The sequence below is a fragment of the Myiozetetes cayanensis genome, unplaced genomic scaffold (genome assembly GCF_022539395.1).
Source record: "Myiozetetes cayanensis isolate MyiCay16 unplaced genomic scaffold, myiCay2020 scf3, whole genome shotgun sequence".
NCBI classification, from domain to species: domain Eukaryota; kingdom Metazoa; phylum Chordata; class Aves; order Passeriformes; family Tyrannidae; genus Myiozetetes; species Myiozetetes cayanensis.
Genome location: NW_026087521.1, coordinates 29286054 through 29312146, shown reverse-complemented (window position 1 = coordinate 29312146; position 26093 = coordinate 29286054). Strand labels below are relative to the sequence as shown.

Sequence of the window (26093 nt, the reverse complement as noted above, 5' to 3'; positions counted from 1 at the left end):
GCTCAGATAATTATTTAGCCATTGATCTTTCTATGCAAAATACTAAAATACTTACCATGTTTTGGTGACGCCTTTTGGTAGAACTTCATAGCTTTCTGTCTTGACAGCTCATCAATCAGGTAGTGTCTCTTGCAGCGCTCTACTAAGGAAAGCTGATAAAGGTGTAATGCATCTTGTTATCCACCTGACATTTTTGCATCCTTCTTGCATCACTTTCTGCCCTGAGGCTGACCTGTGAGATTAATTTGGTAAAATAAACTAATAGTTAATCTAAGCATTGTTCTCTACCCTGTATTTGTAGGGTGCTGTGCATGAAGTTTGTGGAAAATGGTTGCATAGAACTGTGCAGGGTACCCATTTCACTGGCTGCTGGATTTCCCTCCTGCAGATTTTAAGCAAGAGGAGGTTACCACAAACCTTTGCATATCTCATCTTTGGCTTAAAACTGAGTTTTGTTTTTCCTGGATATAATGCTGCAGGAGCAGTGGTAATCCTCCATGGCAAACTGCCTTCACTTAAACTCTGTCACTTGCGTTTTTTATTGAGTTCAGGCTTTTGAAAAGTATTGCCAGTGACAGGGAAGACTGAGTTTAACTGGAGCATCACTTGTGCAACAAAGTCATACTCACAAAGGGTTTGAAATTTGGTTTTAAATATTAGTTCAAATATTTGAATTATTAGTTTATAATATTACTTTATTGTTGTTGTTGTTGTTATTGTTATTATTTTCTTTACATGGATGTCCCACTCCTAGGGTCAATGTCCCTTTGTGTGTGTGTATGAATGTTGACCACAGTGGAAGATCCACAGAGTTCACACCATTTCCTTTTCTAATCTAAATCAATTTCCAAACCAATTTAGATAAATTGTAAGGAGTTCTTCAGAGGCAGGCCTGGGAGCAGAGCTTGACATGGGTAAGAGTGTCATCGTGCACCATCTGCACAGGCTTTGGCACAATACTTGACTGAAATTCCCTCAATAAGCAAACAGTGCATTAGCCCTGGCCCTGCAACACCTTCCCCGTTGCATAATAGTGTTTGTGCTAGGGTGTTATTAAAACCCCAGGCAGCGATTCCACCCTGCCTCAGCCTCTGCTACTGGCAAAATATTGCAGGCACATGTTGTTGCAACGCACTTTGTTGTGCCTTGTGCAGCCTGGGAACAGGGCACTGATGAACCGCGGGTGTCAGTGTGGGCAGGGGAGCCCCACTCGTGCCCATCAGCTGGTGGTTGTGGTGGTGTTGTGGGGCAGTTTCCTCTGGCCTGTGTGACCGTGGGCTGCGTGGAGCCAATTACGATAAAATCAAGATTACTGTCTTCAGATGAGCCTGTGGGGTTAAGAGTTTCCAGATACAGCAACAGACCTGTTGGTTCAGGAGCAAGTCCTAGCCCGATCTGACAAGGAAGGGCATTTTAATGAAATTTTAATTCTCTGCTGCTGAAGCGAAGTAGGATCGTGGTTTTAGAAGGTGTGTTGGTCTTCAACTCTGAGAGCATTAAGGAAAGGAAATAAAATAAACCTCTCTTAGTCAAGCATTCCCAACACAGTAGCTGATGCCAGCCAGTCCTCAGGCCATCTGTAGCTGGTGTAGGCACTGTTTCTCTCCTTAATGCTTGATTGCTTGATGCCTCAGTGGATCTATGTACTACTGGTTGGTGAAAATAAAAATGAGCTTTTTTATTATTGTTATCTATTTGCCTAGTGCTACTTGATTGTCTTATTTTGTTATCTGATGTTATTATTTCCACTGGATGTATTGACTTACTTTCTGAATTCATTTGTGGCAGTGTCCCGTCTGCATTGAAACTGAGGCAGGCAAAAGGCAAGCTTTTGGATCACAAGGAATGCAGCAAAGAGGGGAGTGGAAACCAAGCACCCTCATTTAATCACAAACCCTTGCTGGGCAAAAGTAATCATACTCTTGTGTTTTTTTTAATTTGTGTCATTTCACATGCACTCTTCCTTTTAATTCCTGTCTCTTGTGTTTTACTACTATGTCTCCTACAGAGCTGGTTTTCTCTGGATCTTAAATGTTATTTTTAAACATTATTTAAAAATTGGCAAAGATTCGGACTTTGGAGCCATCAGAACTCATAAGATGCTGCCTCCATGCCCTTTCTCTGCAGCCTCAAGAAAGAAAATACAGGAAGACACCAGTCAGCGGCACAGTCAAGAGGCCCAATATGTTGGTAACAGCACTGGTTTGCCCCTGCTGCCAGCAGCACATGGTGATCCACTGTTGGCACCAAACTCTCCCATTTGGTGGGCAGGAGGAAGCAGTGTTGAATGGGGAGAGGTTTCACCTATGGCTGTAGGTGTGAAGTGGCTCAGAGAGGGGCTGGTGGCTCATTGGGGTCCTTCAAGGCTTGAGCTTTGCTTCAAGGACATCCAGTGTGTCAGGTGTCTCCTGGTGATTGTATATAGTGATAAAATAGTGCAGACTGTTCCCACCTGTGAAGGCATACTTCCAGCCCTCGTATCTTTAACCTGTGAGAGGAAACCTAAAGCTGGGATTGACAAGATATTCCAAGTATCTGGAGATGCAAGTGGATGTCCACAGGGGTTTCTGAACACACCGAGGCAAACAGAACAAATGTAAAGTGGTCTTGGAGGTCAGAATGTTTATATAGCACCTAAGCAACTGTGTATAAACAGCCAGTTTTCCCAGAAGATAGAGGAAACAAGGCCGGGAACTGAGCCTGCAGCTCCACAACAGTCGAGCCTCTCAGGAGTCTGTCATGGTTTTTCCTTGTGCTAACACTGGCAGGTCAAGGAAATTAAACCAGCATTTTTCACTGGATTGGGTTTTCCAGTGGATCATCTCAGATCATGGTGAAACTACTTCCCTTATTCTGGTCTCTTCACTCCTTTGGGGCATAGACCTGGGACCATTGAAGGTGAAAAGGACTTTGGTGCTCAAAATGCATCCTAGAGCTAGCTCCCTGTGCTGTAACCTGCAGGCAGGACCGTACATGGTCGACTCATCATCTCTAAAGTTCCTGAAGGGCATATCTGCCTGCCTGCATCAGAAATTGGCTTTGATTTGTGCATAACCCTTGGGAAACAGTTGCAGTTGTGGCTCCATGGACTCCTCCTGTGCTGTCAAGTATATGGAAAACCTTTCCTGGTTTGTTTTATTTCAAAGCAGAAAACCTGGTTTATTTTGAAGAGTTTTCTCTCTGACTTCTCTGAAAGAATTATTACTGAGATTTTTTTGTTTGTTTGTTCTAGCTTCCATCCACCTTACTGCATGCTTTTACCTTTCATAGCTGACTTGCAGCTTTTTATTTTAAATGAACAGGTGAGATGATGATTAATTAAAATTCTTGGGATGGAGGTGGTGATCATTACAGGGTGATGATGCAGAGGGTGAACTCTTCTGTTTATCCACAGAACTAATCGGGCTTGAGAGGTGGGTGTTAAGCCACTGTCCTACCTGGAGAAGCTGCCTCTGAAGCACAAGCAGTTCATTACTTTTCTGCTCCTTGGTCTCTCTTCTGTGATTGCCAACAAAGGTAGCAATTACCAGGTTGTGTCAGGGGATGGTTCCTGATGTGGATAATTTGGAACTGGGAAACCACACTGACAACTCAGCAGATTTCTTTCAGGCCAGAGAACACCCCTGGCCTGGTCAGTAGTAAAAGAAAGTTGTTACCCAGACTAAATTTGCCTTAGGGCAAAAGGTTCCATATCCATCACAAGTCCCCTGAAGCATTAGGTTGTTTGAAGGATCAATTCCACCCAAACAGTCAAGAATGTGTTACGTGCTGTAAAGGGTGAGTCGTTCTGTGCCTGTCTTTTTAGTGTCTTTTTTTTAGGCAACTTCGGTGGCATAGTTTATGCTTCACATAACAGGTATGTATGCTGTAGTATTTGTTGTGTAAAAATAAAGAAAAAATCATAGCAACACATTTGTTCTTGTGGAATCAGCCTGAATCAAAGGAGGTAGTTCAGGAATGAGTTTCACAATTTGCAAATGCCTAAGGGGAGTTATGATAGCTGGTTCTTTAGCCTAACGTTCAAGGGTGCCATACAATCAAGTGTTTGAGACTGAAACACAGCAATTTGAGATTTAAAAAAAAAAAGAAAAAAGACCAAAAAAAAGTAGTATAAAATAATTGACTAATTGAAATAATTTAACAGGGACTGTAGTGAATTTAATAGGAGTTGTAATGAGTTTTTCATTGCTAGTACTTTTGAATCAAGAGCAGATGTTTTGTTCATGCAGCCAGTAATTGTAGGAAAATCTTATGAACACATTAGTTCAGACTAGAAGATCACAATGGTTGGTTTTGGCCTGATAATCTATAAGTGCATTGTCCAGAACAATATAGTAGTTTCTGTGCTCAAAGTAGAAAAGTCCAGGAAAAAAAAGAGCCATGCAGCCAACTATCTCTGTACGTCCTCCGACACTTCAGTGTCAGGGAAAGCTTTAGGAAAATGGGGGACAGTTTGACTGACAAGGAAAGTAAGTGAACATTTCTTTGTTGGCTTCAGTAGACTTGTGGTCAGGAAACTTCGCAAACTTATCTGCAGCCATTGTGTTGGTTGTGGTGCAGAAGTTCCCAAAGGTGATTCTCATTTTTGCAATGTGCTGTGCAGAGGTGTTGAGCCTCTGGTGTGGGGAGGTGCTGAGAAAAGGTCAGGCACTTCTGGAAAAGGAGTAGGTGGTATATGCAAAATTGTTGGTATTTATTCAGTCACGTAGCGGGAAAGAATAAACATTGTTCCTGATATTTCCATTTTTGAATAATGATGAACGGAGTTGGCAGATGTTCAGCTGGAAGCCACATGGGGTCTGCTCAGTCCAACAAACAGAACAGGATCACTCTGGGTCTCGTAAAGTTTGTTCAAGTGATACGCCAATTCTGACCTCCAAATTACTTAGCCGTTTCAGAATGGAGGTAGTACAACCAGTGAAACTGCTTATGGAAGCAAAATGGGGTGTGGAAGGATGGGAGCTGGTTAGTTTGCTGGAGTTTCAGCAGGTTTTTTTCAGGCGCAGGAGCCGCGGAGTGTGGCTTTGATTCCCTGAGGTTGGATCCGCGCGGGGCCTCCTGCCTTCACGGTTACAGGTGAAATGGTCAGGTCTCCGGGCACATCTAGTCGGTCGGTGGTGGGGATCGGCTGCTTGTAGCGTCATTAGCCCGGGATGGGCTGTGCCACGTGAGATCAGATAGCCCGGCGTTGGTCCTGATCCACCGGCCGGCAGGTCTGTCCGCCTGCTCCTGGCCGTGGGGAATCGGCCCACGGGAGCAGAGGGTGTGGGCTTCTCCCGGCCCGCCGTGAGACTCGCGTGTGCCCGGCCGAGGGTTGGGGGAGCCCGCGGGGACGGGGGGACAGGGCTGGGGACAGGGACGCTGCTCTGAGCGCCTCGGCCCGCGGCACCCGCCGCGCCTGTACCCGTCAGGGCTGGCTTTCCTCAGCGCCCTGCGGACAAAGCCATTCAAATTTAGAGGAGTGAATTTAAATCCATGCAAATTCGGTTCCTGGGGGAAGCGATAAGTGTCTGTGAAGTGCCCCGTCTCAGTCCCGCACGGCGGGTCGGGGCAGATAGAGCCGCCCCCGGCCGCGGGCTCTCGGGGACAGACGGGACACAACACGGGGCTGGGTCACCGCTGTCCCTCGCAGCGGAAGGGGGGGTGGGGGTGTGTGTTGCCGCTTTGACCCCGAAATGCAGCGCGAATAAATTCCCTTTGATAATGACTTCCCCAGGGAGACAAAAGAGCGGGAGGGAAGAGGAAATTTGACCGCAGTGTTCACGGTTACACTGGCGGTGCCGGGGGGAAGCTGGCCGCCTGCCTTTGAAGCCGAAACAGCCGCCTCTTGGGGCTTTTTATGCCTACGGGGGTGGGGGAAGTGGTAAAAGCGGGGGCTGGCAGCCGCTTAGGAAATGCACCGGTAGTCCCGGTGCTACTTCTCTGTACATAAGCTGGGGCTCGGACACCTCATTCCCACTTGAGATGTGGTACAGGAGGCAGCGATGGACGGCTGCTCGCTGTGGTCTTCGGCTTCAGATTTGGTTTATTATTTTTATTATTCATGCACAGCGATCTAGAACAAATGATTTCCCGTCCTGACCCGAGCCCTTCCCGTCCCGGTGCGCGGGGCGGCGGTGGCTGGGCCGGGCAGGGTCAGCCCGGGGCGGCCGGAGCGTGGCCAGGGTGGGGTGGGAAATCTATTTCAGGCGTAAACACGAACAAAAGCGCTGTCCATCGTGTCCTGAGCGCAGAATTTATTGTTTCTGCAGGCGCTCAGTCCCTGGGGTGGGCAGGCGGCGGGGCCGACGACCCTTCCTGCCTCGGGGCCGGTGGCAGGAGCCGCTCCCCCTTCCCTCGCTCCCTCCCCCGCCTCGGGCAGCGCTTTGAACGAAGATCCTTGGTGGGAGAGTTCCTCCCGCCGCCTGACGAGGAGCGGTGAGGGCGCCCGGCACTGGGGTACGGCGCGGTCGGGGGAGCCCCCCGGGGGAAGGCGGGACGCGCTGCCCGTTCGGGGCGAGTCTGGGGAGGAGCGCTCGGGAGGCTGCTTCCTCCCTGGCTTGCCGCCCCGGGGGAGGGGGACGGAGGGCGGCGCAGGTATCTCTCCCGCTGCGCTCCCACCAGGCGGGACGGGGAAGGGAAGTGGTGGCGCCGCCCGGCAGGGACAAGGCTGGAGGAGCTCCCCGGCGCCCCTTCCCTCGGCAGAGTGGTGCCTGGCGCTGGCCGCTCCTCCGTACCTGCCGGGCACGGGGGAAGCCGCGGGGAGCTGCCGGCGCCTGCCCGGGTGCAGCCCCGGGTCTCGGTGTGAAACTGCCGCGACGGGGCGCGGGTCGGGTCTGCAGCCGGCATCGCCGCTCCTGCGCCTCCTGCCCCGGCTCCGCGGCAGCCTGGCCGCTGTTCTGGTGCCGTACAGAGGTAATTTGCGGTTACTTGTATCCGCTCTCCCTGGAGGCAGCTCGGCCGGAGGGGCAGGGTGAGTGAGTGGGTGCCGGTGGATGCCGGTGCCTTCGGCCATCCGGCTGCAGAGCGTGCACCCAAAGGGGATGGGTGCACCTCTGCCCCACCGGAACATCTTTGGAACTTGGTCAGGATGGAGAGAACCCCACCTGTCCTTCAGGGAGCTTTGCCTGCTGAGAACGGCACCGTCCCAGCTCCTCCGGGATAAGCGCTCGTGGTGGGGCTGTCAGGGTACACAGGGCTAGGCGCGGAATTTTTTTACTTTTCTATTCTTTACAATTCCAGCCTTGTGACTTATTGAACACTTTCTTCAAGTGTTTTCACTGGAAACTTGTCTCAAATGAGGGCTGTGAGCCCTAACAAAGAATGGTGTTGTTCGAGAGCCAACAGGTGACGGGGTGAAACCTGAGTATATGTGTACATTGGAGTAAAGTCTGGCTGCTGTTTAAAATAGAATTTAAAAAAATCAATGGGAGACTGTAAAAGGCAACATTTCTTTCTTTCTAAATCTGTACACTCTCCTAAGGAGAGAGGGGGGGAAGCATCCGTGAGAAAACCGCTTCCTCGTCTGGAAGTTTGGGTTTTGCCTTTCTGCAGCGTGCGCTTGAGTTTCCATCGTCGCTGTAAAGTGCCAAGGATAACACGGCGAAATCAGATGTGTTGGCGTGGGGTGATGCTTTGTCATGGGGCTTCCTCCTTTTGTTAATAGAGGTAGCCTGTCTTCGCACTGTGGCTCGTCAAAAGAAAATACCCTGAAAAGGATAGTCTGATTTTCAGTTGGAAAAGTAATCTTTGCGCTGGGATGCTAGGGGAGGAAAGCAGTTAACTCCTCTGTCGGTCCTTGTTCGCTGGCTAGTGAAAGGGGAAAAAGTTCTTACTTCTAGGGTCCATCTAGAGGTCTGTTGAATAAACAAGTAGACAGGCTCTGTTCTTTCCGCTACTGCTCTGGGTAGTTCATTACTCAAAGGAGGCAACAGCTGAAGAAGTCGGTGGTGCTGATACAGATTCTGCTCATCAATTGGATCCAGATTTTCCAAGCATAGAGCTATAGAGCTCACTGTAAATACGTTACTTGTTCTGTAGCTAGGGAAGGGGACTTCCTGATGATGTGTGTAATACATATTGGAAATAGTCTTTGAATTATTAATAGGTTACTTTATGGTTGTTTATTGCTGCTGTATTACCCTTTCCTCTTCTAATGTAGTTATCTTGCACCAGGGATTAAATAAGCAGGTGAATGAGCTGGTCATGCTAATCTTAACTCGTTGAGCCTTCATTGTGAATGGATGCATGTGATATGCATCTTGTATCCCCTATAGCCTTGTTAACAAGCCTTCTAACAAAAAAAGTTGTTAAAACAATTTACCCTGCAGGACAGAGTAAAACAGCAGGGGATGGGCAAGGAGATGTTTGTCTAACTGTGCTCACAAATCATGACCTTTCTATCTGGTCAGGAGGGAACATAATCAGTGAGCTGGAAATCCTAGCACAGGGATAACCTTCTTACAGGCTTCAGCAACAGCTTTACTCTAAGTTTGATATCCCAATATTTTTTGTACCCATAGGTTTGTAATTAGGAGTGTAGTTTGTCTTTGCTTCTAAGGAATTTGTCATATTATGGTTGTTTTAATTCATCAGTGGAAAAAACACATTAATTGCTTTTCTTTTTAAATCGAATTTAGCTGTGTAATTCAATTATGTTATTCATAGTTGTCAACATGCCAGTGAAATACCTCCTTGTAGACTATAAAGCCTTTTTTAAGAGGTACTATTTGAACAGAGCTGAAACCTCAAAATGTTCCACAGACTTTAAAAAGCAAAGCAAAACAAAACATCCTTGCTGTGTTCTGTAGGTGTCACGCCAGGAGTAGAAAACCCACCTTTCTACTAACCCCTTGGAAAGCACTTATTTTTTCAGCTGTTGTTTATATTCATTTGAATCCTCCTTAGGATGTAATCATTTTAAACAGATCACTTTGAAGGATGAGTGTGGTTTGGAGGCGGGGAGGAAAAACCCTGTAGTTTTAAAGTGCAAACCAAATCACACTTGAGCAGGAGAGGAAGAAGAACTCCTAAACAAGCAATTGCTAAAACAGTTCTGCAGACAGCCTGCTGTTAAACTAGGCTGGATTAGAAACCTTGCTCTCAGCAACACCACAGTATTTGTGACGTGGCCGTATTGATACGTGACATACTGTCAGTCATTTTGTAGATAGCTTCATGTTTGCTCTGTGGGAGCATTTTTCTTTGAAAGTGAATGATGTCCTTAGAGTAATCTCAGTTCACTGAAGATTTGTGGACCTTGCTTTGAACATTTCCAATTGCCTTCTCTGGGGAGGAGAACCCTGACAGTAAAGTTGCATTTCACAGTTGGAGGTAAGGTGTATTTTTCCTTTATTCTCTATCAGCCAAACTTTCAGCTGTCCTGTATGACTGGAAACTGGACCTGTGGGTCTGTGGTTTCCTCTTGTTGATGTGCAAGCTCTCTGAAATGGATTGGTCAGAGGAGGCCCAGGCAGGACCAGTTTCTGCAGAAAAGCAGCCTGGTCTCTTACCAGTGCCTTGTTTTCCTTAGGAATTAGGCAGCACTCCTACACTTACATACCTTTGCTTAGTCGAATTCCTGACGTTGCCCAGCGCTGCTTTTTGCAGTGTGGAAGCAGTATTTAGCCTCAGTATTCAAAATACTCAGAAAAGTTAACACGTCACCATGCATTCAGATTTTGGGTTGTTTCCTTGCCTTTCAAGAGAAGTAAGTCACAGAAGTTAATCTTTGATCTTGCAGAGAGAGGGTTTGCATAATCAATATGGAGCAATTACTCAGTGACTGGTGGGCTTGTGTTTGGCATTGTGTGAATGAGGCAGGGGTACACTCTGCTCAAGTGCCCAGGCACTGCCAGAGCTTAACCTGTCCCTTTGCCTAAATTAGGTTCAAATCTGCTTTGTGTGGGGTGCGGTTGAGGTCAGGCTACCTAATGAAATATCGGCAAAGACGTTTCACCTACTGACTCCTTTCATTCTTGGGTTATTGTACAGGAGTCAGTTCTTGAAAGCTGACTGTTTGCATTCAAGTTCTTGCGTTGCAATGCCATAAGAATTGGAAATATCATCTGTGAGTGGCACAGTATTGTAAACCAGATATCTGCCTCTTTCTAAATGGAAATGGTAAAACAGTTCATCTGCTGCTGAGATAACCTTGGAAGGAATTTGGCTTCTCAGTGATTCTCATAGTGATTTAAGAGTTATTTGGATATAGATGATGCAGGACACAGGCTGCCAACCTGAGCACCCCATCCCTCAGCGACAGTGAGCACTGTTCCCTCTTTTTGCAAGAGTGATTTCCTAACTGCATCACAGTGTTCCTCTGTCCCTCCTTCCTCAAACCCCAGTTTTATGCAAGCAATAACAAAAACATACCTGATGCTTAACTTTACTTCCACTAATAAGTTGAGAAGGGAAACAGTCTTGTGTCTTGTCGTTTGTTTCTGAAGGCAACTAATTCAAGGGATATAGTATTAACCAGGAAGCCTGTCGTTCTATTTTAAATATATAGGACTGAGTTTGGTTATACTCACCCTCCTTGAGAAAGATGGTGACATGGCAATGTTAAACTCAGAAGCTGTTTTGCTAAACTTCAGCTGTTCAACTTGAGTAAGATTTCAGACATGTGCCTGACAGCTCACCAGCTTTCCAGAAAAAGCCTCTTCTCAGAGAGGAAGTTGGCAGGTTTGCTTGCCCCATCAAATATTAAATTATTCTCTTATTACAGTGCAGCTATGAAGTGTGTTGGCATGTCAGCCGTGCACCAAAAATGATGCCTGTGTTTTTGGACCAGAAGGTTTTGGAGTAAAGTTAAACAACTTAATTTCTTTGAGCACTAGCCCAGTGGAAGAGTTAAGTAATGCCATCTCTTTTTATTGGGTGTAGGAATGTATAGATGTATAGAAAATAGGACTAGATAAGATTGTATACTACTGGATATTGTAATTTCTCTGAGTTTGTTGCTCTGGATATATGTGGCCACTTTTTATGGAACAGGTTTAGTTTATGTGCTGAATCATCAGAACTTGGCACTAACTAGTGCCTCATGCTTGAAGGAGAAACTCCTGTTAAGTAACCAGCAAAATACACAGTCTTAAATCTTCCATCAGCAACTTATTTTCTCTAATATGGTGGTGATGAGACTAGATATGTAATAACATGGGACCCACCAGAAGCTTTTAGATTGCTCTCCACATTAGACCCACCAGCAAGGTTATATGGCAAGATTAGAATTTTCTACAGCTCAGATCTAGCTCTCACAAAATTGGATCTGTGTTTAGATAAATAGGTGAAAGAATGTCCTAAAAACGGGGAAGACATAGCTCATGTGTAATGTAGTACTGTTACAGCAAGCTTGTTCCTACCCTGAGTGGTCAGGATGTCTGCCATATTAGGACACATCCTCTGTGGTTTTGGTTGTGTGTATTTATATACATATATATAAATATATATATTCATTGAAATTACTCATCTGAATTTCCTAAGAACTTCTGCTCTAAGTTCTAATGTAAGACATTTATCTTAAGCTTTTTACTGCAGACTGCTATGGATCTTGGTGAGAGCCTTCTCTGCCAGTTGTTACTCAAAATGATCCCACTGATATTAAACTTTGCAGGCTTCATGAATCAACAGAAGCATCACCCTGTAGGGTTTTAAATTGACAGAACAATCATGATGTATTTTACAGAGACTAATCTGGCATAATTGAATTTCAGATACTTAGCAGGACCAACGCCCTTCCGCTCCCATACAGCTAAAACAAAGTTCTCAGAGGAATCCAGCAGATGCTTGCTGCTCTGTGCCTGCCTTGTGAACAACAGGGTGCTACTTGCACAACTGTCTTTCCCCAATAATTTCTTTAGTTTTTGACAAGTGGTTGTCATGTCTTTTGTTTTACTAGATTAGTGGTAGTAATGGCTTCAAGAAGAGCTTGTGTCATTCATGCTGTTAATATCTGCTCAATGAGTCTTTCCTAGATACAGCTCTGTACAACCTGTGATGTGAAACAAGCAGAACTGTAAAAGACGACAAGTGTTAATACTGAAATACATTGTGGTTGTCAAATGTGGTAGTGTGTGTCTAGGGTTTGTTTTGGGGGTTTTTTGAGTAGTTTTATTTTTATAACTCTTTCAAGAACTTTTGAATTGCTTATAGCAAGTGGTAATGAAGCTTCAATAATTTATTATTCTGGGCAACAAAATTAATACTGAACTGTTTTAAGATCATTTACACTGGTAATTAGTTGTTGCATGTTCAAATTTATTAAAGCTCTATTAATCTCTTTCTGCAGATCAGTTTCTTGATGAGCTGCAGCTGAAATATTTAACACTTCACACTCATGCCACTGGAGATGGAGCCCAAAGCCAATAACCTCGTTTTTGGGTGTCAGCGAAGCTCAACCTCTGACGATGACTCTGGATGTGCCTTGGAGGAATATGCCTGGGTTCCCCCAGGCCTCAGACCAGAGCAGGTACCAACTATGCTTCTGCATTTTAAAAATAAGCCTCGTAAGGACTGTCTGAGAGAGTTATGTGCTCCCTCTACAAGTGTAATTAAATGAGCTGTTCCACAAAAATATTTTTTGCCATTGGGCTTTGTCACAGTGTTCATTACAGCTTTCCTGTCATAATATTCTTCTGGAAAAAAAAAAAAAAAAAAGGAGAGTGAAGATTGATACAAAAACATTCATCCCATGAAAATTCCATGGTTAATTTGCATCTGATTGAAATGTGGCTGGATCCAGCCTCTTCCCAAGGGAAGGATGTTTCCACCTTCTTACCAAAGCCCACATGGAAGCAATGAAAGCTGATGCTTTGGGTGAACCTGGTCAGCAGGAGACTACAAAACAGCTTTTGTCTCAACAATGTGTAAAATGCAGAGAGCAAATTAAATTTGTTTATATAGTGGCTGTTTTCTGGAAAGCTTCATGCCTTGTGTGGTAAATTGCAGAGGGAAACTTGGAATTTCCACAGAGCTGTTGACCGGCCCTAAAGGGGGTGGGAATAATGAGAACATTAAATGTGCATAATTTATGACACCCCCCTAATTGTCACTGCAAATTGCATTCCAGAAAAGCAATTCAGCAGCTGGGTGCTAGTTTCATCAGAGACAATTCAGGTTTGCTGAGCTGGTTCATTTGGGTCTCGTATTTTCAGCAAAAACCCTGTCATAGGTCTAATGTAGCGTGACTTTCTTCCTTCATAAATGAGATCTGAGATAAAACAGTAGCTAGAGGATGCTGGCAGTGCTTGGGTGATGCATCTCCCTTGGACTGAACTCTGCATTTCTCCTGGTCAGGTCCAGCTGTATTTCGCCTGCTTGCCCGAGGAGAAGGTCCCTTATGTTAACAGTCCTGGAGAGAAACACCGGATTAAACAACTTCTCTATCAGCTGCCACCCCATGATAATGAGGTAAATACAGAATTTAGGATGAACCGTCAGGGCTTGGGATCTCCCTGCCGGCTTTTACGTGGAGAATTACCTGCCTGTGCATTTATTACAAGCCTCAACTGTGGCCTGCAGTGGCATCTGAGCCATAAAGCAGCATGGTGTGTACACTGAGTCCATTGTTCAGCTGTCCGCTTGGCCTGTGTGCAGATAAGAGCTGTCTGGAAGGACACTGCTTCTGCTTGTTAGGGAGGCTGGTGTCACTGCAATAAACTTAACACAAGTTGGTTTTATAGTGTTTGCAGCCACCCACCAATTACCAGGAACCTACAAATTCCTGAAATTGCATTGTAGCGCACAAAAAGGATGCTTTGTGATAGTAAAAGGTTTGCATCTCAGTTATGCAGTGTAATTTGGAGTAGAAGTGGAAATAACAAACAAGCTCTTTGTAAGGAAAGGGGTGGGGATGTCAATACTAAAGATCTTGTGTGTACTGCAATACTTAGTTGTGGGCACTTAACCATAAATCTAAAAGACAATGTTACAACTGATTTGGGTTCATTCCATTGTTTTAGGATAGCAGCAGATTTTGGGTTGGCTTTTAAAAATATTTTTTCTTTCCTAAACAACTCCTTAGTTTAACATGGTGGGTTTTTTTTTCCTGTAATGCAAAATCTCTCTCCATACTACTTCTGTGTTATGCCATATTACCTAAATATTAAGATGGTAGAGAAGGCAAGTTGGAAGAGTTTAATGATGAGTGGCAGCAGGCCTGATGAATTCCTTGCATATAAGCACTTACTTATTAATCTGTTACTTTAAAGGCTCAGTATATAAAATAAATTCTCTTGTGTTTTCATTGGAAGGTGAGATACTGCCAGTCTTTAAGTGAAGAAGAAAAGAAGGAACTGCAGATGTTCAGTTCTCAGCGCAAAAAGGAGGCACTTGGCCGAGGCACTATTAAAGTACTCTCAAGAGCAGTGATGCATGCGGTTTGTGAACAGGTAATACTCCTACTGCCACAAGCCAGCTACCAGGCTGAATAATCTAAAACTGCAATATCTCAGTATTAAAATTTAACCTTATCTCTGTCTATATCTGAAAACATCAACAAAAAACCAAAACAAAAAAAGTGTTTTTGAAGCTGCATGGAAGAAGAAGGAAGGTAGTGCTTGCTTAAGCAAAACACAACCTTTGATACTGGGAATGAACTGAGTCTTTGATGTATTTCCTACTCAAAAAAAACCCCTGATGCTGATTCATACTAAAGTAATGACAAATGAAAAACAGACATGTGCTTTAAAATGTTATTTTATATAAAATAAACTTATACGCACAAAAGGTTCATTGATACACATTTTGTCTAGACCAAAATTGATATTTTTTCCATCTTGTCAGAATTTTGGAATAAAATCTCATATTGTGTTTGGCATTTTAACTTAGTTTAAATGCAGGAAGCTAGAAGTTTGGGATGGGAAGTGTGTTCACTTTCTGGGTTTGTTCCTAGTGTGGTACAAAAGTAAATGGCGGTGAAGTTGCAGTTTTTGCCTCGAGAGCTGGGCCTGGTGTGTGCTGGCATCCCTCGTGTTTTGTGTGCTTCACATGCAACGAGCTGCTTGTTGACCTTATCTACTTCTACCAAGATGGAAAAATTCACTGTGGCAGACACCATGCTGAACTTCTCAAACCTCGATGTTCAGCCTGTGATGAGGTAAATAATTCACATTTTACAGCCAATCTACACTCCTGCTGTTCAGTTAACAAACTGCAGTTGGGAAACACCTAACTTCAGATGTAGACACTTAAGAAGTCAGGACTCTGCTGCATAGATATGTTTGGAGGCTGAGGGGTATTTCTTGTTAAATTGGCAATATTACAAGTAATATGATGGTATTTAGAAGGCACAAACCTGTTTGTGTTTAGAGTTGAACCTTGTAGATCAAATAAGAAAAAATATCTGTACAAATATGCCAAAATATCATCTTTAGAGAAGCCTCTTTAATGGTTGAATTCTTAGGTTCCTTTTTTTTTTTCTTTAAAATGTGCTGGGCTTTTTTCTCTTTTTTTTTTTCTTTTTTTTTTGTTCTTATAGAAAAGGTCAGAATTCCACAATTGCTGTGGGAGATTGTTTTTCTGTCTTTGTATTTAAAAGGCAGTAAAATAAAAATAAATTTAGCATATGAACTGCAGAGCTAGGATATTTTACATGCTCTAACTCCCAAGGTCAGGTTTTGGCCACTTAACTAAAAGAATCCATTTTATTTCTGAAAAGATAATTTTTGCTGATGAGTGTACGGAAGCTGAAGGTCGCCACTGGCACATGAAGCATTTCTGTTGCCTCGAGTGTGAAACAATCCTGGGTGGACAGAGATACATCATGAAGGATGGGCGACCATTCTGCTGTAACTGTTTTGAATCTCTCTACGCGGAATACTGTGAGACCTGTGGGGAACATATCGGTAAGTCCTTTTTAAGCATTAAAGTTACAAACTAGGGGAAAGGGAAAGCCAATTATGAAATGATTTCACATTCCAGAACTATGAATTCTGCAAGTAATTTTTTAGAGAAACCCAAAGCACTGCTTTTTCTCCCTTTCTAGGTGTTGACCATGCTCAGATGACCTATGATGGGCAGCACTGGCACGCCACAGAAGCTTGCTTTTCTTGTGCTCAGTGCAAGACTTCTTTGCTTGGCTGCCCTTTCCTTCCAAAGCAAGGGCAGATTTATTGTTCAAAAACCTGCAGCTTGGGAGAGGATGTTCATGCCTCCGACTCTTCTGATTCTGCGTTTCAGTCTGCTCGATCCAGAGATTCCAGGAGGAGTGTCCGCATGGGAAAAAGCAGCCGGTCAGCTGACCAGTGCCGTCAGTCTCTCCTCCTGTCACCAGCCCTCAATTACAAATTTCCTGGCCTTTCAGACAATGCTGATGATACCCTCTCTCGTAAGCTGGATGATTTAAGCCTTTCAAGGGAAGAGGCCAGCTTTGTTAATGAAGATTTCTGGAAAGGAAGAGTAGAGCAAGAAATGCCTGAAGACCCTGAAGAATGGGCTGAACATGAAGATTACATGACTCAACTTCTTCTGAAGTTTGGTGATAAAAGCCTCTTCCAGCAGCCCACTGAAGTAGACATTAGATCAAGTGAACACTGGATTTCTGATAGCATGGTCAAGAGCAAGTTGGACTTGAAAAAAAGTAATCCAAGCCTAGCAAGTAAGAAATATCAATCAGACATGTACTGGGCCCAGTCACAAGATGGTTTGGGAGACTCTGCATATGGCAGCCACCCAGGCCCTGCCAGCAGCAGGAAAATCCAGGAGCTGGACATGGAACATGGGGCATCAGGATACAAACACGACCAAACACCGTGGTATGGAGGTTCACTCGAATGTTTGTCTGACTTGAAACAGCAAGAACAAAGTGTTCGTGATTCAATGGATTCCTTGGCTTTGTCTAACATAACAGGTAATGGGGAAATAAATGAACAGTTTTGATAGAAAGGTCAACCAAAGTATGAGTGTTGGAGTATTTTGAACAAAGATTTTTCATTTCTGTGATTTTTAAAAGCTTTGATAGTAGGAGAAGCATGTAAAGTAGGCAACAGCTTTTATCAAGCATGTAATCTTTAGTGAGATATGTTTCAGCTGCTTAAATTCTATTAGACTCTTACTCCTTTTGACTTCTCTTTGCTTAAAGCAAAAAAATTCATAATGTCAAACAGAGTAAGAATGGCCTTAAACTGTGCATTTGTTATATACAAATCACAGCTTTAAGCAAATGACAATTTTTTTTGCCATACCTGAAGTACAAGAAGTTGCATTATATATTAGGATAAGATTAAAGGTAATCTGCAAAACACTTCAGATAATTTCCTGATTTGCTTGTAAAAATATGTAGAAAGTCTGAAAGGATGGTAAACTTCTTAGCCTTAGGAAATTAGGTTTATGAGATTATCTTTCTCCATTGACTACAAGGAAACTGGTAATCTGCTTTTTTGAACCTCCTTGTCAAATGTGATTGAAGTTACCCAGAGGGATAAAGTGCATGTTAACCTTCCTTTCCTAATTCCCTACAAACCCCCCAAACCTAGGAGTCAGAGACTCATTTTAAAAGTTGTTCAATCATCTTCTCCATTTTTTTTCCTCCTCTAACCTGAATTAGTGCAGCTACTCATGTAGCTCAGGCCCAAACACAGGCTGGCTGCAGTTGCCAAGCAGTAATGAAGGAACTGAGGAGGGGAGGTTGTTTCAGGTGGCACAGGAGGAGAATGAACTAGAGGTGTTGCACCTGGGACCATCACAGGGCACATGACACTGTTGTGGGAATGAAGGGTCAATAGACACAAACGTGGAATACACTAGGCCAGCTTATTGTTGATGCTTTTTGGAGGATAAGGATCCTTCTTTGCAAGGCAATAAGCTTGGCTTTCCTGTAGCAACAGCTGGAACATGAATTTGGCAGTACCAGAAACATGAAATATTTTAGCCCTAAAAATGGCAAGCATAGACTGCAGAATTATTTTAAGTAATAATTTTTCTTAGAGGCCTAGCTTGTATTCATGTTTCAAAATTTTAAACTTATTGAATTTCTGCTCTTGATGTCCTCATGTTAGCTAATTCTTTGGTAATCAGAGCTATACTCAAATGTTTTAAGTCAAAACAAAGTTTAATCTTCTATGAAGCTAGTCCTTTGGGTAATAGTTCTGAAAAACACTAACAAGGTCTGCTTTGCTGACAAGAAATGTTTTGTATTTTGTTATAATAGTTGTCTCTATCATGCTTCTCTCATTTTCCTTTTCCTCCTTTCTCCATTCCTACCACAGGTGCTTCAATGGATGGAGAAGGCAAGCCACGGCCATCCCTCTACTCTTTGCAAACTTTCCAAGAACTGGATGTGGAGGACTGTGAGAAGATGAGCAACATGGGAACTCTAAATTCTTCAATGCTCCACCGGAGCACAGAGTCCTTGAAGAGCCTGAGCTCAGAGTTGTGTCAGGAAAAAGTCTTGCCAGAGGAAAAGCCAGTCCATATGCCTGTACTGAGAAGATCTAAATCCCAATCCAGACCACAGCAAGTGAAGTTTTCAGATGATGTTATTGATAATGGAAGTTATGAGAATCTCGAAATACGTCAGCCTCCAATGAGTGAGAGGACTCGTAGGCGTGTTTACCATTTTGAAGAACGTGGAAATCGGCCTTCTCATCATCGCAGAAGAAGTAGGAAGTCCCGTTCAGATAATGCACTTAACCTGGCCACAGAAAGAAGAAGCTCTCCGAGAGAGAGATTTCGTTATTACTCCCCTCAGGATCATGAAAAATTTATTCAGAATAGGAGCTCACGTGAGCTTCGGGCATTTATTCAAAACGCGGAGCTGTATGGACAGTATGCCCATACTAGGTCTGACTATGCACTGAGGAATCAGGTGGTTGATAAGTTTTTTGGGTTGTATGGTGAGGAAGATGACTCCTGGTGTTCAACTTCATCCTCATCATCCGATTCTGAAGAGGAAGGATATTTTCTAGGACAGCCAATTCCACAACCACGGTCACTGAGATATCCGTACTATACAGATGATCTTTCTGGTCCAACTACTGCATTATCTACTTCTCAGTTTGGACAAAGGACAACCAAATCAAAGAAGAAGAGGGGACACAAAGGAAAAAATTGCATTATTTCTTAATTAATTCTTAATATTTCTTAATTGGGAAGACCAGTCAACTCTGTTGCTACAGTATGAACCACATCTTTTTATATTAATAATTGTACTTAGGCAAGTTGCTGAAGTTCTTAATGCTTTGCCATTGTAAATGATAACCCTGCCAGAGTTTACATTGTTCAAGTAACATTCAGAAATGTCTCCACACCAAATGATCTGCTCAGATACTGCTAGGTTTACATACTGTGTTTCAGCTGTCACAATACTGTTACTGCAGTTCTTGATAGAGACTTTTTGTAGATATTTTATTTTATGCTCGCTATTCACCTACACTGAATTATCTGAGAGAGGATTCAGCAAAGATAAGTAAATAAAAATGTCAGTCCTGTGCTGTAGCTATATCCACATAGATGATCTTTGACTTTTTCCTCTTGCTGCCAAGAAAAAGAAGGCTCTCTGCTGTGTCTTTTCTTCACAGATAAAGCTCACTCTTCCTCTTTCAAGTTTCCTCACAAAAATTGGAATTTTTTTTTTAATTTGGGAAAATGCTCCTTAAGAGGCAAAAATCAGAATGTGGGAGCTGAAATGCTCGAAGCCTTGATGTATCCTAAAGCAACAGTAAATGGTTTATACACTTAACTTTCATGGGTTTTCCTCCACAATTTTTTGACAAACTGTAAGGTGAATGTTTTGGGTTTGGGGTTTTTTTTGTGCCTGTTTAAAGGAAGGTGTTAATTCAGCTGCTGGAATTGGACTTAACTGCCAATGAGTGGTGATGTTTCTTCTGTCATTCCCCCCAACCCTTCAGCAGTGAGAGAGGTAAAACTGCTGGAGTCCTTTGCTCAGGCATGTAACCCCATTTAAGTCAATGAATCCACTTTCTTACGTAACAAATATTTTCATAAGGGCTTAAGGGATTAGGCTCCAGAATTGTGTCTTTTCACATGCATTATCCAGGTTTTAAAATGTATTAGCTGCAATTCTAAGTCAAAAAACATTGATATTTATAATGTAGTATTTCATAGGCTTAAATGTATTCATAATTTAACAGTGCAAATACTAATGTACATATTGTACAGTTAAAATTTTAAAATCTGAATATTTTTATATCCCTGAATTTGAAGAAGTTTGTTACAAGATCAAACTAGATTTGTTAAGGGTTTAACAGCAGCATTATGGATGAAATATTGCTTGTATTTTAGTCAGGGGGTTTAAGCTGAAAAATATTGAAAAATGTTCAGTGCAAAACAGCTTAATTTTGTCTACTAGGTATTAAAAGCTCTGTATGCATGGTGGGGCTATGTAAATACTCTCTATGGCCCTCTTAATCTTGCAAGTGTTATTTATGGGTCAAACAAAATGTAAACTATATAAATGTAAAAACCACACAAGCCTGGAATATATCAGTACAACCAGTATGCAACTCCTGTGGATGTGGATTTTATTATTATTGTTCCCCCTCCTTTCCCAAAAATAATTTCCGAAGTTCACCTACATAAAGGAAGAGAGATCCTGGGTGGTTCTAGAAGCCAAGCTGGCAAAAACTGTAACCTAATAGCTAATCTCAAAAGTTCCCTTGAACTCAGATGTGGAGCAGGAGCTACTTTAAGTTATAATAAACTTCTTCTACTGTTTTAAATAAATTTGTTAACTGTGACATCCACTAATTAAGATAGTAAATGCTAAAGCCAATGGCTTTCTGACCACCTGAGGAAAGGAAATGAATGAAATAGTAGATGCTTCTTACCAGAAAAGCCTGTCAAATCAAACTAAGCTTGCCCTTCTTGAGGATATAAAAGTTGTAGATAAAAGCAGCTAAAAGTAAGGAATGGATACACAGGCACTGGCTTACACCAAAGAAAATGAAGCTATTGCGAAGGCTAAATCAGACTAGCAGTTACTTGCTTGTATTTTTCTGGGTAAAACGGGCAACAGATCCTTTACTCCCAGAAGTGGTACTCATCCTGTAAGTCACTTCTCTAGTACAAACAAGTCTCATGTAGGTGAAAGCTGATCAAAGCAATACCCTGTTACATCCCATGGGCCGATGGGTGCCTCGTGGGATGGTTCCAGCTGGCAGGCTCTGCCCTGGCTCAGGCAGCACATGCTTCACAGCCACCAGACTGCCAGAAGTTACGGGGCATGAGGAGAGATGTTGACTTCTTAATACCTTCCCCAGAATGCTCCAACAATGATTAGGACCTTCCCTTCTTGCCTGCATTTCCAATAATGGGAAATCAGGGTCCTCAGAAACAAAATGCTGTGCTACTACTGCTGTGTCCTTTGTTGGACCAAGTAACAGTCTCATGGAGAAATGTCTCCACCGGTATTTCTTCTGATCTTACATCATCTCCTGAGATGCACCATATGTACTCTCTCAAACACCAATGTCTTATGGAATATTAGATAATAAAAGTTCTCCATAGATTGCTAGTTGCTTCTTAATATTTTCTTCTTTAAGAAAAAAATTTAAGATGACTATACAACTTTATTTATAGTTTTCTCAGCTTGACATAAACAACTTATATTATTTTTGACCACTTCCAATGAGAAATATTTCTAACTGGTTCTTCTACCTTAAATAGAATGGTACGGGGTTAGCACATTAACAAGTGCTAGGAGTAACTTCTACTTTCAGGAGCTCTTACAGTGACAAAGAAATCAAATTCCTCCATCACAGCATGTTTTCTTTCAACAGTGCTCTTTCTACCACTTTCCAGGAGCCCCACAGAGACTGTCCACTAGACCAGAGACATTTTTTTTATACTGATCTGAAATAAATCCAAACTACATGCTTGTTCTAGAGGAAGCAAGACTAAAAGCCATCCTTCTGCCTTAAATTAAGGAACTGGCATAGTATATTTTACTTACATCAGAAAGCATACATCCCAAAAGGTTAAACGTGAACATTCAACACAATGTCAAGTATTAAATGGAAAATCATTATCCTCTCACTTATGAATGCAAATGAAACCTTTCACAGAAATAACACGAAGAATTAAAGACTCCTTAGTTCATGAGTAAAATTTAATCAATTTCTTCAAAAAAGATTAAGCAAAGGACAATGTAACAAACTTTTGAAAGATCTTACTGACCTGTTAGCTAATATAAAATACTCAAGAATACTGGCTGACAAGTCAGGCTGGCTGACAGGTCAGGCTCAAAAAATTATAGTAAATGGGGTTACCTCAGGCTGGCAGCTGGTCACCAGTGGCACTTCATAGGGCCAGTGGTCTTTAATATTTTTATGAATGGTTAAGAGAGGAGTCAAATGTACATTAAGTAAGTGCTAACACTACTAAATTGAGAGGAGCTGTGGACTCCCCTCAAGGGCAGAGAGGCAGAGAGATCTGGATAAACTAGTGAACTGGGCAATCACCAGCTGCATGATGTTTAACAAGAGCAAGTGCCAGATTCTCCACCTGGGACAAGGGTAGTCCTGATTATACATACAAATTGGAGAATGAGAAGCTGGAGAGCAGCCCTACAGAAAGGGACGTAGAGGTCCTGGTCAAAGGCAAGTTAAATACGAGTGAATAGCTGTCCTGGCAGCCAGGAGGGCCAACCATGTCCTGGGAGGCATCAGGCAAAGCATCACCGGCCGGTTGAGGGAGGGGATTGTCCCGCTCTGCTCTGCACTGGTGCGGCCTCACCTTGAATATTGCGTGCAGGTTTGGGCACCACAAAATAAAAAAGATATTAAGCTATTAGAGAGAGGAAGGTGGTCAAGATGGTGAAAGGCCTTGAGGGGAGGAGTGTCTGAGGTCACTTTGTTCAGCCTGGAGGGGACTGAGGGGAGACCTCATTGCAATCTACAACTTCAAGATGGGCAGTGGAGGGGGAAGTGCTGATCTCCTCTCTGGTTACCAGTAACAGGACTGGTTACTAGTAACAAGGAAATTGAATGAAGCTGCATCAGGGGAAGTTCAGACTAGACATCAGGAAAAGATTCTTCACTGAGAGGGTGGTCAGTCATTGGAACAGGCTCCCCAGGGAAGTGGTCATGGCCCCAAGCTGCCAGAGTTCAAGGAGCATCTGGACAATGCTCCTAGTCATATGGTTCAGTTTTCAGTAGTTCTGCGAGGAGCAGAGAGTTGTACCCAATGATCTTTACAGTTCCTTTCCAACTTGAGATATTCTATGACCATAAGCTTACGTATTAATAGAAAAGCACTTGAAAAATCAGATATTTTTATCATAGTAAATTTAATCAGGATTCTAACAAAGGAAACTCCTAACAAACTGTACAGTAACAATGGAAATTTTTAATCAAAAATATATTAAACACAATTTCAGTAATTTTTCATTAGCTTTTCTAACCCAAAGCAGAAACCCAAAAAGGTTCTCTGTCCTGTAGACAAGTAGCGAAGTGCTGTAGTTATGCTTCTGCATTAGAGAAGACTGCCTGTGGTTCACAACTGATCTTCATAAAACAATGGTAAAACTGATCTTGGTAGAACGACAAAAAAATCTTGCCAGAGGGGGCGGGTCAGGTCTTGCTACTGTGTCACAACAGGTTGCCTCTCTTTCCCTCTCTCCCTCACCAAATTAGCATCCTGTAGGACCCATGAGCTGATTTCCACTCACTGTGCAGCTCACATAATCCTAGTTGCCAAAAAGAGCAGTTGCAGGTCATCTCCTTTGAGCAATGTGAACTCTTAGAAACCAACAAAAGCCAACTGCAAAACCACACTCTACTGACATGAGAACTAACCAGGCATCTCAGGAATCTGATGCAATGAATACTTAATACACCATAGCGAGATCTGCATGTGCAAGATGCTGTGATACATTCAGTACCCTGCACATGCAAAATCAATGCTATTTCATTTATGTTTCTGTACCCCATTCTGACGAAATCGAGAAATGGTGAGTTTGGTCTTTAGTCCTTTTAGAGTTTCACATGTTCCTAAATGTATATGCAGACAAAACAATCATGCTATTACTTACCTCTTTGTGATTATGACTCAAATTATCCCTTTCCTAAAACTTTCATAAAAAACAGTACCTTAATAAATGTAGTAAATAGTCAGGATTCCACAAATGAGTCCTGAATATTTTTCACTAGCAGCCTCTTGACTTTCCTCAATAACTGTTCCCAAAATACAGGTTGCTCCATCACGTAAAAAATGGTCCCAGACTCTCCTAGGTTTGAAATTATGGTGAATTTGGGGCCTTAGCGATCAACTTTGCTTTACACCTAATCCAAAGCTACCATCTACTAAAGAGATGGTCCCGCTTGCTTTCCTTGCCCATCTTTGCCACCCCAATTCCTGCTCCTTCTTGAAGTTAGAAATAAAGATTACACACAGCCTCCTTATTGTTAAAACTGATGGATGAAAAGTGGTGAGAACTTGTAAGGGGGGAGAGGAACAGAGTAGGAAAAGGGAACTTGCCCTGCTCAGTGGCTGCCTGCAGTTACATTCTGTAGGGTGTAGTCAAAAACGTAGCAAATACAAACAGTAAAAAAAAAATAGAATCCATCCTACATAATACTGCTTACTAGTAATGAGTCCTGATATGGAAAACACCGAAATTTAAAAAGGATTTGCAGAACCTGCAATTATAAAAAAATACAGCACTTCTTATATCAAGTAGTTAAGAGCTGCTCTAGCAGTCAGAGACTAGAGGTAACTCCTTGTGTAATTTTTACAGAATTAATTGGAATTTTTAAATTAAACCAAAACAGATTATTTAAATCATAATTGTGACCAATTTTGCAAGTCATCCCTTTCTATGGGGGATGATATATGAAAACCAGACATATTTCTGCATATGTTGAGGAATGGGAGTTGTGTCTTATTATTTTAATAAAAAAGACATTGTTTGAAGTTACACTTATATGCATCAAAACATAGGAGTGCATACATCAGACTGAACATTTTTTTACAAGCTAATGATGTAAAGGTTTCAAAAATAGTTTGTCACTTTACAACATTTTTAAAAAGAACATTCTTTAAAAGGAATATATGTCAACAAGTACAGGTGGGAACAATACAATTGTGGAGACTACAGTGAACAAGGGAACAGCCACCTGAGCTACCTCAAAGGAGCACAGCCTTGGGTTCATATCTCCAACAACATATCTCCTCTTTCCCTGCAAAAGCAGATTTACATACTCCTTAGTAGGAGCCCTCTTTGAAGGATTCTGAGAGATCTTGATTGGCAGCATCATACTCAGCAATGAAATGTTTGAGTTCTTCAATGCATCGCTCACCTATTTCATGCAAATTCTGCCTCAGGGCAAACTGAATGGAGTTCTCTAATGATGGATCTTTATCAATTAGCATCTTCACTACCATGCCAAAGGTTTCACAGTCTTGTCTGTAGACCTAGAAACAACACATTTTACATTAAATGTAAGACTCTTCACATTAGCACACCGACAGCCCTCATTGAATTAGATCCAAACCAAAAAGGAATATTGGATTTAAAGTGAGTTTCAACTGTAAAACTTATTGGCATTTACCTCTCTTCTGACCCGTACTAATACAAATGTAACTAGCTCAGAACTATCTGGATACCAGACATAACTTTTATTGGATGAAATACCTTCAAAGGAGATATTAAGTTCCTCTTGCAGAAATATTTAATAAATAATGGTAGAGCAAAGTGTAAATGCTAAACCAGATTTTCATTTCAATATATTTAAAATTAAACTGTGGCATGTCTAGCAATCTAATCTTTATACAAAGCATCAATAACTTAGTTTGTAATATTTCCTTATACTTTAAATACAAGCCGTGTTTGTTTGTTGGACATCTGTTTATTGTAGAAGTCCTTGACAAATATGACTTTAATTAGTTTGGGTCTACTGGTGATTCAATGACTAGAAAACAGAGAAATCCCGACAGTGGTTTACCTGAACCCATCTGACCTCATCCTGCAGGGAATGAGGAGTTTTCAAGTCAGTAATGCACCACATTTGAGGTGAAGGAACTTCTCATTATCACTGCAACTGTTTTTCTAACAAGCATCTGACTGTGCTCTTAGGTGGTTTTCAAAGCAATCAGTGTCATTTCAAATTTGGTTTTTTCCAGACTCCAGTTAAGTTTATTAATCTAAACATCCAGAG

General features: G+C 42.4%; 2 protein-coding genes across 5 annotated transcripts in view; one reads left to right on the top strand and one right to left on the bottom strand.

Annotated features, from left to right (window-relative positions):
* Nucleotides 1-23637, top strand: part of PRICKLE1 (prickle planar cell polarity protein 1) — a 70468-nt gene extending 46831 nt beyond the window's left edge. Inside the window, exons 2-8 of the mRNA XM_050324485.1 lie at nucleotides 12269-12448; nucleotides 13276-13389; nucleotides 14232-14369; nucleotides 14873-15076; nucleotides 15638-15824; nucleotides 15965-16828; nucleotides 18186-23637. Of these exons, the coding sequence (XP_050180442.1) occupies nucleotides 12317-12448; nucleotides 13276-13389; nucleotides 14232-14369; nucleotides 14873-15076; nucleotides 15638-15824; nucleotides 15965-16828; nucleotides 18186-19042 (2496 nt within the window). The 5' untranslated portion in view covers nucleotides 12269-12316 and the 3' untranslated portion in view covers nucleotides 19043-23637. The remainder of the gene's footprint in view (nucleotides 1-12268; nucleotides 12449-13275; nucleotides 13390-14231; nucleotides 14370-14872; nucleotides 15077-15637; nucleotides 15825-15964; nucleotides 16829-18185) is intronic.
* A 1369-nt stretch (nucleotides 23638-25006) lies between these two features.
* PPHLN1 (periphilin 1) overlaps nucleotides 25007-26093 on the bottom strand; it is a 65891-nt gene continuing 64804 nt past the window's right edge. For all 4 annotated transcript variants that reach the window (XM_050324495.1, XM_050324493.1, XM_050324494.1 and 1 more), the window contains one exon: nucleotides 25007-25350. In XM_050324495.1, coding sequence (XP_050180452.1) covers nucleotides 25141-25350 — 210 coding nt within the window. In that variant the 3' untranslated portion in view covers nucleotides 25007-25140. The remainder of the gene's footprint in view (nucleotides 25351-26093) is intronic.